Source organism: Galeopterus variegatus, unplaced genomic scaffold (genome assembly GCF_000696425.1).
Source record: "Galeopterus variegatus unplaced genomic scaffold, G_variegatus-3.0.2 Scaffold2721, whole genome shotgun sequence".
Taxonomy (NCBI): domain Eukaryota; kingdom Metazoa; phylum Chordata; class Mammalia; order Dermoptera; family Cynocephalidae; genus Galeopterus; species Galeopterus variegatus.
In genome coordinates, this window is record NW_007728832.1 from 105,807 (window position 1) to 122,319 (window position 16,513).

Here is a 16,513-nt window from a genome sequence, read left to right on the forward strand (position 1 = left end):
CTGACTCCTGCTTTCCAAATGGCAAGACGTTCTAGAAACTGCATTTGTGTGAGAACTGGGGGTCAGCAGTCCGACAGACCCCTTTGGACATACTCTCCTTTTAACGGATGTGAAAACATTAGCTGAACAATGCTTTCTTTCTTTTAAAAATGGAACAGGGTAGGACTACACTGTTCAGGGTTGTCACATTGGCTTTTGCAGCTCCTGCAAGGATCAAATTGCTTTGGCGTGAGACATGCTCTTCCATAAAGGAAAACAGGACTTGAAGAAAACAAAACTACCCGCTGCTGTTTTGCTGTAACTGAGTCAAGCATTGCAGACAGGCACAGGTGGAAATGGTGGCCAAGCCAGAAAGCACGTGGCTGCAGCAAGGCCAGGCCCTGGGGGTAGGGGTGAGGCAGGCGAGCCGTGAGCAAACTCAGTTTATAAGACAGGAGCCAGCCAGGTGTGTGACAGGAGGGGGACAGGACAGCGGGGTGAGGCTCCCTGCCTGGCTGCTATGAATATATTTTCCCTACCTTTTGTGGGGTCTTTTGGTTCCAATTCCTTGAGCATCTTCCTTGTCCCATTTTGCTAGCTGGAGGGGTTGGAAGGAAGGAAGACCCTACAGAAAAGAACATTAGCCCTGGTGGGAGGTGAGGGGTGGGGACGAGGGAGGACGGTCCGAGGGAACAGGAGCACATGGTTGGACAGGTTGGGCCTATTCTGGGTTACTGTTTTCCAGCCACAATTCTGGACCATCGGGAGCAGCTTAAAATGTAGCAACATTTGGTCTGTAGGATTTGGCTTGGGGGTGCCTGTTCCATGGGAGTTAGTTCACATTCTCGACCCTGGGAGTCTGAGCCGCTCAGTGCACAGGCCGGGCATCCGTCCCCCATCCTCCAGTACATTGCTAACCTGTCATTTGACACAGAGCTCCAAAGTCTCCTCTACTTCCTCTGTCCCCTGAGAGTGCCTAGAGGGCTCTCTCTCTGTCTCTCTGTCTGTCTCTCTCTCTTTCTCTGCACTTAATGCATTATCCACTGGAAGCAACCTTAGGAAGACTTATCAAGGACAAACATGAGACCTTCTGCATCTGGGGTCATCCAAACACTGAGGTTCTCTTGTCAGGGGAGGGTGGCACGGGGAAGAAGCTTCTGTTTTTAAGGGCTGGGACTCTGTCCTGGGTCTTAGCGCTTTTAGAAAACCAGAAGCAAAATGGTGCCTCAGGAGTAACTTTCAGAGCAGCTGAACCTGCCGTTGGAAACCACCCTCTAGACTCAGCACCCCCACTCTGCTTTTTTTTTCTTTTTTGGCAGCTGGCTGGCTTGGGAATCCCAGGCCTTGACCTCAGTGTTACAAGTCTACACTCTAACCAACTGAGCCTACCGGCCAGCACACTTTCTTTTTTCTTGGCTGGGGAGGAGCAGCTGGCCAGTATGGGGATCCGAACTCAGGCCCTTGGTGTTATCAGCACCATGCTCTGACCACTGAGCATATGGACCAGCCCTTAAGCATTGTTTTTTGTATTTGTTTATTTTTTGGCAGCTGGCCAGAAGGGGATCCAAACCCTTGACCTTGGTGTTGTAACACTGTGATCTACCAACTGAGCTAACCAGCCAGCCCCCAGACTCAGCCCTTGTGTCTTTCTTCAGGCAACAGCTCTAGAGGGGGCGTCCCCAGCCTCACCCCATGAGTTCCATCATCAGGCCCTTTGGAAAATTATGCTCGCATCTGCTGCCTCCCTGGGCTTAGCATGCTGGACGTGATTCCTGCTCTGCGGAGGGAGACTGTGAGGCTCTGAGAAGTCACACGGTTCATCCAAGGCCATGAGGCTGACCCACGTGTGCCTGGTGAAAACCCAGGCTGCCTACCCCCAAGGCCCTCAGTCTGTCTCGCTGCCGTGGAAGAGTTTATTTCTCCTTCTTTGGTGGGCTTCAGCATCTGCAGTGAAGTTCCACCTGCCCAGAGTGGCCATGTGGAGTCTCAGATCCTTGGCTGCCGATGCTCCACCAACAGGGCTGCCATAGGAAATGGGGCACTCGTAGGTGTCCCGCCTCCACGTCCAGCAGAAGGGGGACTGGGGTTCTGAGGACCTGTGATCTCCATACCAGATCCTGGATCTCCATACCAGGTCCTGAGATCTGGTATGGAGAGAGGCCAGAGGCAGAGCCCTGGGCTGCAGGACCTACCATGGTGTCAGTAAGCAAAGACCAGTCAGAGGCAGGATCCAGGTGGCAGAAGCCAGATAAAAGCCAGGGGTCCCAGCTCAGTGTGGAGACACCTTTTAGAGTCCCACTGGACTAAGCCGTGCTGTGCAGGGAGCTTGGGAGGCACTGGGCCTGCTCAGGGGACTCTCTTCCAACCATTGTGCATTTCCCTTTCGTTTCACAGCTGTCATGGACCAGCGCCCCATCGACTACTGCACCACAGGCCTCCATGACTGTGACATACCCCAGCGGGCCCGGTGTGTCTACACAGGTGGCTCTTCCTACACCTGCTCCTGTTTGCCTGGCTTCTCTGGGGACGGCCGAGCCTGCCAAGGTGCCTGGTTGCTTTCATTTTTCCCTCTGTGTAACTTGAAGAAGTTAACTGGGTGGTACTTGTCATGTGCTAATTACACACTCACCCCTGAACATACGAAAAATTCTTCCCTCGGCACCATTGGGTAAATGGGCTGCTTTGAATATCTCTCTCGTACCTCGAACTATGTGTTTTCTTTTGGGGGCTGTTCTCAATGCAAAAGACACTTGGCCTCCCATGACTCTTTTGTTCCATGTGACTTGCTCAGTAAGGGAACAGTTAGACACCTGCTCCCTGCTATGAACTAAGGATATTGTTTGACTTTCATGAAAAGACAAATCATCCTTTCATGCATGGAGCATAAAGTCCATCTTTTATTTAGTAAGATATGTCCAGCCATTCGACTGGCTTGTTCTAACTTTCTCCTCCAGAAAAGGAAAGTCCCCTAATTGCATGAATGACTGCAGAGTCAGAGAATAAATGACACCACGGGATTCTTTAAGACTGGAAGTCAGCCCGTTGCTGGCTGCCAGGGTGCTCTTGAAGGTAATTTTAGGTAAGATAACTCACAAATAGGGTATCCTGGGTCTCCTGGTTCACAAAGTTACCTAACATTGTACCACAGAGTGTTTCTGAAAAGTCCAAGCTTTCTAAGATAGACAATCATTTCTGAAATACTTTCTCTTTATTACCGAAAATGTGAATTTGCTCTTGTCTCTGTCAAGCAGTTAATAATCTGTCTGCAAACACTCAGACATTTTTGAAGCTCTCATTTATGATAGGAGGGGTCACTTTATAAGGCAGATGAATTCTCTCTTTTTCCCTTTTGCCAGCTTGACTTTTTAAGAATACATTATCACCCAAGTGAAACACGTGTAAATGCACTCGATAGAAATTGGTGAGTTGGTGTCTTGATAATTAATGTTTAGTGAGTTTTAAAAGCACTGTTCCCAGATCAGAAGGATGTTTCCCTAGATTTGTTGTATAAACAATGAATTCCAGAAGAAATCTCATTGTCACCGGGCCTGGTGGTTGTTTTGCAGACGTGGATGAATGCCAGCTGAGTCGCTGCCACCCTGATGCCTTCTGCTACAACACTCCAGGTTCCTTCACGTGCCAGTGCAAACCTGGCTATTGGGGAGATGGCTTCCGGTGTGTGCCTGGAGGTAAGAGGGTGGGGAGTTATGCAGGCTGACAAGATCCAAGATCTCCATTTGGCATGCAGGAGACCCAAGAAAGCTGATGGTGTAATTCCAGCCCAGGTTTGAAGGCCTCAGAACCAGGATAGTGGACGTTAGACAGTTCCAGTCTGAAGGCTGGCAGACTTGAGACCTAGAAAGAGCAGTCCAAAATCAGGGGGAAAAAATGATGTTCCAGTTCAGACACCATCAGGCAGAAAGAATCCTCTCTTTTGTTCTATTCAGGGCTTCTACTGATTGGACAAGGCCCACTCACATTAGGCACGACAATCTGCTTTACTCCGCCTATCGATTTAAGTGCCAATCAAAAACACTTTCACAGAAACATCCAGAATAATGTTTGACCAAATATCTGGGCACCCTGTAGCCCAGTCAAGTAGACACATAAAACAAACCAGCACAGGTTCCTAAGAGTCACAGGGAATGGAGTTGGGGTGGGAGAGGGGACGAGGTGAAGGGCCTGTGCTGGGAGAAGATGTTGGCCAAGGATTCCACGAATGGTCTGTATTACCTGCTATACTTGACCTGGACTGTGCAGCTTCTAGAGGTGCTACTCACCTGAGACTGAGTGGCATCTTATTAGAGCATAAGGATTGTGGGCCGACCCCATGGCTCACTCGGGAGAGTGCAGTGCTGGGAGCACAGCAGTGCTGGGAGCGCCGAGGCCGTGGGTTCAGATCCTATATAGGGATGGCTGGTGCACTCACTGGCTGAGCGCGGTGTGGGCGACACCAAGTCATGGGTTGCGATCCCCTTACCGGTCACAAATTTAAAAAAAAAGGATTGTGATAGCTTCAGGTCAGTACCTGCAAGGCATCTGGGAACTCTGCAGGCACTCAACCAGTGCTATTGAGTGAATGAATGTAAATGTCCACCATTTGTGCAGAACTTACCCTGTGCTCAGTGCTTTACAGATGCTATTTCATGTAATGCTCAGGGTAATCTTTTTTTTTTTTTAATTTTTATTGAATCAAAATTGATTAGACATATTTTTGGGGTTCAACATTGAGATACGTTGATCAAATCAATATTACTAGCATATATATTGTTACAAATCATAATTGTTCTATATGCCCCTTGTCCAATCTCACCCCATCCCCCTTTTTATCCCCCTCCCCCCTCTGATAACCCTAGATTTCTTCTCTGCTTCTGAAAGAGTAATGGTTACTCTGTTGATTTGTTGCCTGCATGATCTGTCCAATGCTGAGAGGTGTGATCAGGTCCCCCAATATTATCATAGAGCAGATGCTTCTGTCACTCTGGAATCGGCTTTGTGGAGAGAGACAGCCTCTTCTTTTCTTTATCTCTGCTGGTGACTCTCCTTATGTCAATGCACTCCAGTGGCTGGTGGACCATCTGCGTGGTGGTTGTGGCATCTAGCCGTTTTCGCAGCAGCCGTGGTTATGTGGGCCACCTATATGGAGGTGATGTTTTTTGCATGCTCCTTGGTGCTGGTGGTGTGCCTGGCTGTGGGGGTGGGTCCAGTCCTCAGCTCCCTGCCTCAGTTCCCCAGGCAGGCCCCGAGGTGCCAGTGCAATGTGCGTGGTTGTGGGAGAGGGGTCCGGTCCCCTTCTCCATGCCTTGGGTTCCTGGGCGGGCCCTGTGGCACTGGCTCAGAGTCATCTTTTTAAGCTAAGAGCTATTACTATCTCCATTTACACAGAGGATGCTGAAACTAAAAAAGAGGAAAGCATAGTCGAGGTCACCCAGGTGTTAAATACCAGAACTAAGACTAATACCCAGGTCTGTCTCATGGACTCCAAGTCTGAGTTCGGTCTTCTAAAGCACACAGTCTCTAGACCTGAGATTAACGATATATTTGACATCTCAGACTGGAGTTAGCTAGTCATGTTATTTATTTTTAATTACTGCTGCTCCCGTTGGTCAGATACATTCATGCCACTATAAATGTTTTCAATAAGAGATGAGTAGAAATTTTCATCTCACCATTTTTTTAAGTGACAGTTAATAACTGTTTAAATACCCATCCCCTTCCCTCGCCTGTGAGCACATTGGGGACAGGGTGCATGTGACTATTTTATGTCTCCAGTAGCCAGCAGAGGAGGTGGCCCATGGCAGAGCTCACAGCTATTTACAGTTGTTAAAGGAATAAGTGAATGCACCGTTTTCCATTCCTACCAGCAGTATATGAAAGTATGTGTTTACCCACACTATGACTAGGACTAGTTTTTAGAATAGTTGCTGACCTAAGAGGAGAAAATATCAGGTTAAAGTTTAAATCATGACGTACAAGACTTCATGTTGCTGGTCTAAATCGTTTTCTTCTTCTTTGAACAGGGATCAGCAAACTATGACCCATGGTTCAAATCTGACCCACTGTCTGTTTTTGTAAATAAAGTTTTATTGGAACACAGCCATCCTCCTTAGATTATGTATAGTCTATGGCTGCTTTCGTGTTACAAACGGGCAGAGTTTATGACAGAGACTGTCAAGCCTGTAAAACCTAAATAGCCTACCTTCTGCTNATTTGTTTATTTTTTGGCAGCTGGCCAGAAGGGGATCCAAACCCTTGACCTTGGTGTTGTACCACTGTGATCTACCAATTGAGCTAACTGGCCAGCCCCCAGACTCAGCCCTTGTGTCTTTCTTCAGGCAACAGCTCTAGAGAGGGCGTCCCCAGCCTCACCCCATGAGTTCCATCATCAGGCCCTTTGGAAAATTATGCTCGCATCTGCTGCCTCCCTGGGCTTAGCATGCTGGACGTGATTCCTGCTCTGCGGAGGGAGACTGTGAGGCTCTGAGAAGTCACACGGTTCATCCAAGGCCATGAGGCTGACCCACGTGTGCCTGGTGAAAACCCAGGCTGCCTACCCCCAAGGCCCTCAGTCTGTCTCGCTGCCGTGGAAGAGTTTATTTCTCCTTCTTTGGTGGGCTTCAGCATCTGCAGTGAAGTTCCACCTGCCCAGAGTGGCCATGTGGAGTCTCAGATCCTTGGCTGCCGATGCTCCACCAACAGGGCTGCCATAGGAAATGGGGCACTCGTAGGTGTCCCGCCTCCACGTCCAGCAGAAGGGGGACTGGGGTTCTGAGGACCTGTGATCTCCATACCAGATCCTGGATCTCCATACCAGGTCCTGAGATCTGGTATGGAGAGAGGCCAGAGGCAGAGCCCTGGGCTGCAGGACCTACCATGGTGTCAGTAAGCAAAGACCAGTCAGAGGCAGGATCCAGGTGGCAGAAGCCAGATAAAAGCCAGGGGTCCCAGCTCAGTGTGGAGACACCTTTTAGAGTCCCACTGGACTAAGCCGTGCTGTGCAGGGAGCTTGGGAGGCACTGGGCCTGCTCAGGGGACTCTCTTCCAACCATTGTGCATTTCCCTTTCGTTTCACAGCTGTCATGGACCAGCGCCCCATCGACTACTGCACCACAGGCCTCCATGACTGTGACATACCCCAGCGGGCCCGGTGTGTCTACACAGGTGGCTCTTCCTACACCTGCTCCTGTTTGCCTGGCTTCTCTGGGGACGGCCGAGCCTGCCAAGGTGCCTGGTTGCTTTCATTTTTCCCTCTGTGTAACTTGAAGAAGTTAACTGGGTGGTACTTGTCATGTGCTAATTACACACTCACCCCTGAACATACGAAAAATTCTTCCCTCGGCACCATTGGGTAAATGGGCTGCTTTGAATATCTCTCTCGTACCTCGAACTATGTGTTTTCTTTTGGGGGCTGTTCTCAATGCAAAAGACACTTGGCCTCCCATGACTCTTTTGTTCCATGTGACTTGCTCAGTAAGGGAACAGTTAGACACCTGCTCCCTGCTATGAACTAAGGATATTGTTTGACTTTCATGAAAAGACAAATCATCCTTTCATGCATGGAGCATAAAGTCCATCTTTTATTTAGTAAGATATGTCCAGCCATTCGACTGGCTTGTTCTAACTTTCTCCTCCAGAAAAGGAAAGTCCCCTAATTGCATGAATGACTGCAGAGTCAGAGGATCATCCTTTCATGCATGGAGCATAAAGTCCATCTTTTATTTAGTAAGATATGTCCAGCCATTCGACTGGCTTGCTCTAACTTTCTCCTCCAGAAAAGGAAAGTCCCCTAATTGCATGAATGACTGCAGAGTCAGAGAATAAATGACACCACGGGATTCTTTAAGACTGGAAGTCAGCCCGTTGCTGGCTGCCAGGGTGCTCTTGAAGGTAATTTTAGGTAAGATAACTCACAAATAGGGTATCCTGGGTCTCCTGGTTCACAAAGTTACCTAACATTGTACCACAGAGTGTTTCTGAAAAGTCCAAGCTTTCTAAGATAGACAATCATTTCTGAAATACTTTCTCTTTATTACCGAAAATGTGAATTTGCTCTTGTCTCTGTCAAGCAGTTAATAATCTGTCTGCAAACACTCAGACATTTTTGAAGCTCTCATTTATGATAGGAGGGGTCACTTTATAAGGCAGATGAATTCTCTCTTTTTCCCTTTTGCCAGCTTGACTTTTTAAGAATACATTATCACCCAAGTGAAACACGTGTAAATGCACTCGATAGAAATTGGTGAGTTGGTGTCTTGATAATTAATGTTTAGTGAGTTTTAAAAGCACTGTTCCCAGATCAGAAGGATGTTTCCCTAGATTTGTTGTATAAACAATGAATTCCAGAAGAAATCTCATTGTCACCGGGCCTGGTGGTTGTTTTGCAGACGTGGATGAATGCCAGCTGAGTCGCTGCCACCCTGATGCCTTCTGCTACAACACTCCAGGTTCCTTCACGTGCCAGTGCAAACCTGGCTATTGGGGAGATGGCTTCCGGTGTGTGCCTGGAGGTAAGAGGGTGGGGAGTTATGCAGGCTGACAAGATCCAAGATCTCCATTTGGCATGCAGGAGACCCAAGAAAGCTGATGGTGTAATTCCAGCCCAGGTTTGAAGGCCTCAGAACCAGGATAGTGGACGTTAGACAGTTCCAGTCTGAAGGCTGGCAGACTTGAGACCTAGAAAGAGCAGTCCAAAATCAGGGGGAAAAAATGATGTTCCAGTTCAGACACCATCAGGCAGAAAGAATCCTCTCTTTTGTTCTATTCAGGGCTTCTACTGATTGGACAAGGCCCACTCACATTAGGCACGACAATCTGCTTTACTCCGCCTATCGATTTAAGTGCCAATCAAAAACACTTTCACAGAAACATCCAGAATAATGTTTGACCAAATATCTGGGCACCCTGTAGCCCAGTCAAGTAGACACATAAAACAAACCAGCACAGGTTCCTAAGAGTCACAGGGAATGGAGTTGGGGTGGGAGAGGGGACGAGGTGAAGGGCCTGTGCTGGGAGAAGATGTTGGCCAAGGATTCCACGAATGGTCTGTATTACCTGCTATACTTGACCTGGACTGTGCAGCTTCTAGAGGTGCTACTCACCTGAGACTGAGTGGCATCTTATTAGAGCATAAGGATTGTGGGCCGACCCCATGGCTCACTCGGGAGAGTGCAGTGCTGGGAGCACAGCAGTGCTGGGAGCGCCGAGGCCGTGGGTTCAGATCCTATATAGGGATGGCTGGTGCACTCACTGGCTGAGCGCGGTGTGGGCGACACCAAGTCATGGGTTGCGATCCCCTTACCGGTCACAAATTTAAAAAAAAAGGATTGTGATAGCTTCAGGTCAGTACCTGCAAGGCATCTGGGAACTCTGCAGGCACTCAACCAGTGCTATTGAGTGAATGAATGTAAATGTCCACCATTTGTGCAGAACTTACCCTGTGCTCAGTGCTTTACAGATGCTATTTCATGTAATGCTCAGGGTAATCTTTTTTTTTTTTAATTTTTATTGAATCAAAATTGATTAGACATATTTTTGGGGTTCAACATTGAGATACGTTGATCAAATCAATATTACTAGCATATATATTGTTACAAATCATAATTGTTCTATATGCCCCTTGTCCAATCTCACCCCATCCCCCTTTTTATCCCCCTCCCCCCTCTGATAACCCTAGATTTCTTCTCTGCTTCTGAAAGAGTAATGGTTACTCTGTTGATTTGTTGCCTGCATGATCTGTCCAATGCTGAGAGTTGTGTTGAGGTCCCCCAATATTGTCATAGAGCAGATGCTTCTTCTGTCACTCTGGAATGGGCTTTGTGGCAAGAGACATCCTCTTCTTTTCTTTGGTCTCTGCTGGTGACTCTCCTTGTGTCAGTGCACTCCTGTGGCTGGTGGACCATCTGTGTGGTGGTTGTGGTGTGTAGCCGCTTTCATGGCAGCCTTGGTTACTGTGGTGGCTGTGGTGGGCCACCCACATAGAGGTGATGTTTTTGGCATGCTCCTTATCTCTGGCAGTGTGCCTTGTTGTGGGGGGTTCCAGTCCCTGGCTCTGTGCCTCAGGAGCCCGGGTGGGCCCCGAGGTGCTGGTTGTGTGCCTGGTTGGGGGGCTGGGTCTGGTCCCTGGTTCCATGCCTGGGCCAGAACTAATTTTTGTCCTTTGCTTACTTCTAAAATGGGGGAACTTCCTGTGGGAACCAGTACTTGAGCTGTGTTGTTGAGCTGAATTGCTGCTTTGCTGCTGATTCCCTAGGGAAGTCTTTTTGTGCAGGTCCAGTTTTAATGGTTGACCTTATAGGTACTTCCGGCTCTCCAGAGACCGGGTGCACCTGGGTTGTGTAGAAACTCTGATCTGGACCTGAGTCTTTTCATCAAACTACACTCCTCACTAGGACTAGTTTTTAGAATAGTTGCTGACCTAAGAGGAGAAAATATCAGGTTAAAGTTTAAATCATGACATACAAGACTTCATGTTGCTGGTCTAAATCGTTTTCTTCTTCTTTGAACAGGGATCAGCAAACTATGACCCATGGTTCAAATCTGACCCACTGTCTGTTTTTGTAAATAAAGTTTTATTGGAACACAGCCATCCTCCTTAGATTATGTATAGTCTATGGCTGCTTTCGTGTTACAAACGGGCAGAGTTCAGTAGTTATGACAGAGACTGTCAAGCCTGTAAAACCTAAATAGCCTACCTTCTGCTCCTTGACAGAAAAAGTTGGCCACCCTCTGGCGTAGATGAACCCAGGCAAGGCCAACCTTTTGTTCCTGAAACTGTGGGTAAAAACTGTAGAATTTCCCATAGATTTTGATAGGCAGGCTACACAGAGAAGAGTTCATGGTCATTTGAGTCAAGACATTCCAGCAGCTATTAAAAATGACTAACGTTCATTATTTCCTTAGGCTTGCTTCACAATTCCACTTCAAAGAGAAACAGATGTCTCATTTTTTGTTTGTTTGTTTGTTTGTTTGTTTGTTTGTTTTCCTTTTTGTCTTTTTTCGTGTCCGGCAACGGATTGCAACTCTCAGTGTCGTGCCCGTACCGGACCGGGACCGGCAACGGGATCGCAACCCTCAGTGTTGCACCCGCACCTCGCTCAGCCAGTGAGCGGGAACCGGTCTGTATGTGGGATCCGAACCCTCGGCGGGAGTGCCGCCGCACTCCCAAGCCGCGCACTGTAGCAGTGCGCCACCGGGCCGGCCCCTTTTTGTTTGTTTTTTTAACCTGACTCCCTGACCCCTCTTTAAAGCTCTGTTGACATAACAGAAACAAATCCAGACCTGTAGGCTGGGATATAAAGACAGGACAAGGACAAGACAAATAAGAGCTGTTTGTCAGTATTATTTAAGTATTGAATCCCGATCCCTTAAGAAATTCAACATCTAGTTGAATGAGACAATACATACTAGAAATGCATAAGAATGTTCATCGAGTATTGTTTGTAACAGAAAAAAATCTAAATGACTACCCACAGGAGGAACGGACAAATGACTTTTGGTATAATTCAAACAATGAGATAACATACAGCAGTTAAAATGGATGAACTAGAGTTAATGGATAAAACTCAAAAACATAATGTCGAGCAAAAAAACAGTCACAAAATGATATATACAGTATGGTCCCATGTGTATAAAATATAAACCTGTATTAAAATAAACCTATATGTGTATATATGTGTGCAGGAAAACTATAAAATGCACACATGGGAATGAGAAACAGAAACTTAAGGGCCAGCCCCGTGGTGCACTCGGGAGAGTGTGGCGCTGGGAGCGCAGCGACGCTCCTGCCACGGGTTCGGATCCTACATAGGAATGGCCCGGTGCACTCACTGGCTGAGCGCGGTGCGGGCAACACCACACCAAGGGTTGCAATCCCCTTACCAGTCACGAAAAAGACAAAAAAAAAAAAAAGAAGAAGAAGAAGAAACTTAAGGATAACATCACCTCTATGCAGGGAGAGAGAGAATTGGGATTGGGGAGAGGTGCAGAGGTTGTCTTAGTCTGTTCGGGCATCTGTAACAAAATGGGTTATAACAACAGAAATGTGTTTCTCGCAGTTCTGGAGGCTGGGAAGTCCAAGATCAAGGTGCTGGCAAATTCAGTGTTTGATGGGGGCTGTTTCCTGGTGCATATGGCACCTTCTCACGTGGTGAAAGGGACGAGGGTCTCTCTGGGGGCTCTTTTATAAGGGCATAATCCATTCCTGAGGGCTCCACCTTAATGATCCACCTTCCAAAGGACCCACTTTCCTAATGCCATTGCCTTGAGGGTTAGCATTTCCACATGTGGATTTAGGGAGGACACCAACACTCAGACCATAGCACAGGGCTACATTTGGATTCTAACATTTTATTTTTTAGCCAGAATATGACTACAGAGGTTTTCATCAGATTCTTCTAGATGTTACACGACTAAAATATTTTCTGAAACATTACGGAGAGAAAAATAATGTGTAGTGTCATCTGGACTCCCGTTGCCAAACATAATGAAAGACAGAGACACAGCAGTCAGCACTTATTTGATACGTACTGTAGACAGAGGCAGCTAGTTTCAGTAACAAAACTAAACTGGCTTTGAAGGTGAACCAGTTATGGCCATGGCTACTGCAATGTCATCTGATGACAGACAGAATAGAAGAAATTACGATTTACTCCTCTGTCCTACTCTCTTCCCCACAACCCACGTAGGGATTGTGAAATCAATTTTGTGGATCACTCACATAATTTTCTTTTAAATGCAACGAATAAAACAGAAAACAATAATCTAGAAAATAGGAGAGTAGGTAGAGTATATTTAGAGGCGAGTAAGTCTTCTCTGAACTTGGAGGATTCATGCCGGAGCACCCACGTGGCTGTCCAGGTTGTTGTCAGGTCCTCAGAACACGGTCTCTCCACGGGGCTGCCTAAGTGTCTTCAAGTGATGACAGAGAGAGAGAGCACGCCAGTGATGGAAGCCTCAGTCCTCTGTAACCTACTCTTGGAAGTGACATAGCGTCACTTTTGCTGATACTATTTGTCTCAGGCCACCCTCTTATAGTGACAAGGGACGACCACGTGTGCGAACGGTGAGAAATTCCAGGAGGTGGGGAGCATGGGGCCATCTGGATGCCAGCTCCCACAGCCACTGACCTGGCCCGGATGACCTCTAAGGGAGTGGAATTGGCTGGATTTTTGTAAAAAGGAGGAGTTTATGAGACAATCAGAGTAGGGCATAGAAGGTTCTGGGCTAGAGATGTGAAGCCTGGAACTTAAGGGCACGTGCCAAGCCTGCGATGTTTGATCCCTTCTCTTTACACCAGTTACGGTCACCAGCCTACCGCATCTCCATCACACCCCACGTCCTAGAGAGGAAGATAATGACAGAGTTCCAAAAGTCGGGCTGCCAGGAAAGACGAAAACGTGTAGGATAATACAACCTAAAGGAAAGAGAGCTCGGGAACGAGTTCAGTATGCCTTTTGCTTGTTGTTTGAGTCAGTTTGTTTCAAGCAAACCCGACGTGAGAAAACTGGAATTTCCTAGTTAGACCTGGAAGGGGCTCTAGTCATTTGTTTTACAAATAAGGGACCTGAGGCCTGATTAATTTCTTAGCCTACAAAAATAGTTTCTTGAATTCTTTAAATAAAAGAATTTTCCATAGCAGTTTTTCTCAAAATTGAGTCATGTATAGAATCTTTCATTTATTTATATATATATTTTTGTGACCGGTAAGGGGATCGTAACTCTTGGGTTGGTGTCGTCCGCACCGCGCTCAGCCAGTGAGTGCACCAGCCATCCCTATATAGGATCCGAACCCGCGACCGCGGAGCTCCTAGCGCTGCACTCTCACAAGTGAGCCACGGGGTTGGCCCAAGTATAGATCCTTTTAAAGGAAAACTGTTCTTGAGGTCTTATTATACATAAAGGCTAGGATAAGGACAGCCAGTTAGCTTACTTGGTTAGGGAGCAGTGTTGTAACAGCAGGGTCATGGGTTTGGATCCCCATAACAGCCAGCAGCCAAAAAAAGGGGGGGAGGGCTAGAAAAGCTAGGTATCAACTTCTTTTTAACTATAAGATCAAAATAGATTTACAAATTAAATACAAACAATTGCAAATTGTAAATTTCCAAATCACATTAATGTAATGTGTTGATTGTCGTTGGTCGGAGATGAAATTTCCACGCCTGTCACAGGCTCCCTCACTCTTGACAGACACTCTTTCTGCATCCACTGGGTGATTCCAGTCATCTGCGGAGAAGCTGGATATGTCTCACCCCAAAGACAAATATAAGCAAAGCCTCCTCTGAACCACACACCCCTCTTTCCCTGCTACCCGATCTCTCTCTTCCCCTTCTTGTGTCTTCATCAGGGCTGTCTAGAATTGCTGCCTCCACTTTTTTTAAATCATATTTTATTTTTAAATCCATTCTACTGTCGATAGACATTGGGTTGTTTCCCGTGGATGGGTTTGTAATAGGCATGATGCTATGAACCCACTTTCTCTTCTGTTCTTTCTTTTTTTCCCATAGCATTTTACTGTAAATAAAACATAGGTACCGAAAGTTACATAAAACAATCATATAGTTCAAGGAGTTCTAAGGTGAGCCGCCACCCAGGTTAAGAAATTGAACTTCCCCAGAACCCCTCCAGGTGCCCCAACAAAGCCTTCACCCTCTCCCCAAAGCAACCACTAACTGACTTTTGCAATGATCGCTTCCTTGCATTTTGTTACAGTTTATCACACTTGTGTATGTTCCTAGACATTGTAGATTTAGTGCTGCTCATTTTTCTGTCTACAGTTCCCTCTTCCTCCATCCCTTTCTTTTCCTTGTGATTGGTTGGCTGAAGGACCCACACCCCTGAGCTGTGGAGCTCTCCACGGTCTGGATTGTGCCAGCTGCATACTCGTGGTATAAATGCTTTTCCATCCTTGAACTGCCTGCAGCTTGACAGTGGCTTGACCAGGCTCAGGTGCAGTCGTTTCAGTGAGACAACAGATGATGGTGTGGTCTTTCATCAGGAGCACATAATGTCTGCTCATCTCACTTTTGAGGATGCTAAGAGCCCTTGATTATAGTCTAGATCCATTAACTTCTAGGGAGCGGTGATGGTGCTATTCTAATTCTGTCTTTTTTTTTTTCTCATTTATTAGTTGGAATTGAGGCTCATTGCCTAGATCTGTTCATTTCCTATTATATTTTCTCACTTTTAACCCTCATTTAGTCTTAGTTCAACAGGTAACTATATATTTATAGTTTGCTACCAGTTCTTATGTCAATGTCTCTCCAATTATTTGGTTATCAGAAGTTTGTTTTTTAGTAGATTCCTCAAGAAGAGCTCATATTTTCTTCCCTTGATTATCTCACATATTCTTCTGACATAAAGTATGGCTATCAAAAATTCTAATGATAATCTGAAGGTAATTTCTCCCTTTTTACGTAGATTAGTCTGTTTCTGTTGCTTATTACAGAATACTTGAAACTGGGTAATTTATAAAGAAATAAAATTTACTTTCTTACAGTGTGGAGGCTGGGAAGTCCACAGTCTAGGGAACACATCTGGTGAGGGCCTTCTTGTGGGTGGGTCTACACCCAACACAGGGTGTCACCTGGCAAAATGGCTGAGCAAGAGAGAGCTAAGCCTCTTCCTTGCTCTCCTTTTCAAGCCATCAGAACCAGGCCCATGACCACTCATTAAACCATCAACTTATTGCTCCATGAATGAATCAGACCATTCACAAGGATACAGTCTTCACAATCTAATCACCTCTTCAAGGTCCCACCTTTCAATTACCATAATAGGATTTCCCACCTTCTTAACACTGGTGCAGTGGAGATTGAGTTTCAATGAGTCTTGGGCAGACATTCAACCCACAGTAATGCCCAAAGGATTTTTTCTTTCTCTTTAAAGTCCAATAATTTTACTAGAATGTGGTTTGGTGTTGGTTTTTCTGGGTCAATATTCTTAGTTACACAGCATGCTTTTTCAATTTATCATTTCAAATCCTTTTTTTTTTAAATTTCATGAAGGTTTTCTTGAATTATAATTTTTAGTATTTGTTTTCTTTTCTTGCTTTGGTTTATTTCTTCAGGGACTCCAATTTTACATGTTGAATCTTCTTTACCGATTTTCAATAATTTTGCCTTTATTGCAAATCTCATTTCTTTTTGGCTTTAAACATTTTCCTCATTTCTATCCTCTTTTTCTCTTAAAGCCTAATTTGCTCTGTTTATTCATTTTTGTGTTCTTTCTAGTTTAGTCTTCATTTTTTTTTTTTGTCTTTTTCCGTGTCCGGCAACAGATCGCAACCCTCAGTGTCGCCCCCGTACCGGACCAGGACCGGCAACGGGAGACCGGCAACAGGATCACAACCCTCGGTGTTGCCCCCACACTTCGCTCAGCCAGTGAGCGGGAACCGGTCTGTATGTGGGATCCGAACCCTCGGCAGGAGCGCCACCGCGCTTCCCAAGTGGCGCACTAGCGCAGTGCGCCACTGGGCTGGCCCCTAGTCTTCATTTTTGAAATGACTTTTTTCTTTTATTTCTACTTCTTTCCTGAATTC

At 46.3% G+C, this 16,513-nt stretch overlaps 1 protein-coding gene across 1 annotated transcript in view; it reads left to right on the plus strand.

Annotated features, from left to right (window-relative positions):
* The window catches only part of NID1 (nidogen 1), a 79,027-nt gene that overhangs the window by 38,530 nt on the left and 23,984 nt on the right, over positions 1–16,513 (plus strand). The window contains exons 11-12 of the mRNA XM_008582774.1: positions 2,374–2,523; positions 3,546–3,668. Coding sequence (XP_008580996.1) covers positions 2,374–2,523; positions 3,546–3,668 — 273 coding nt within the window. The remainder of the gene's footprint in view (positions 1–2,373; positions 2,524–3,545; positions 3,669–16,513) is intronic.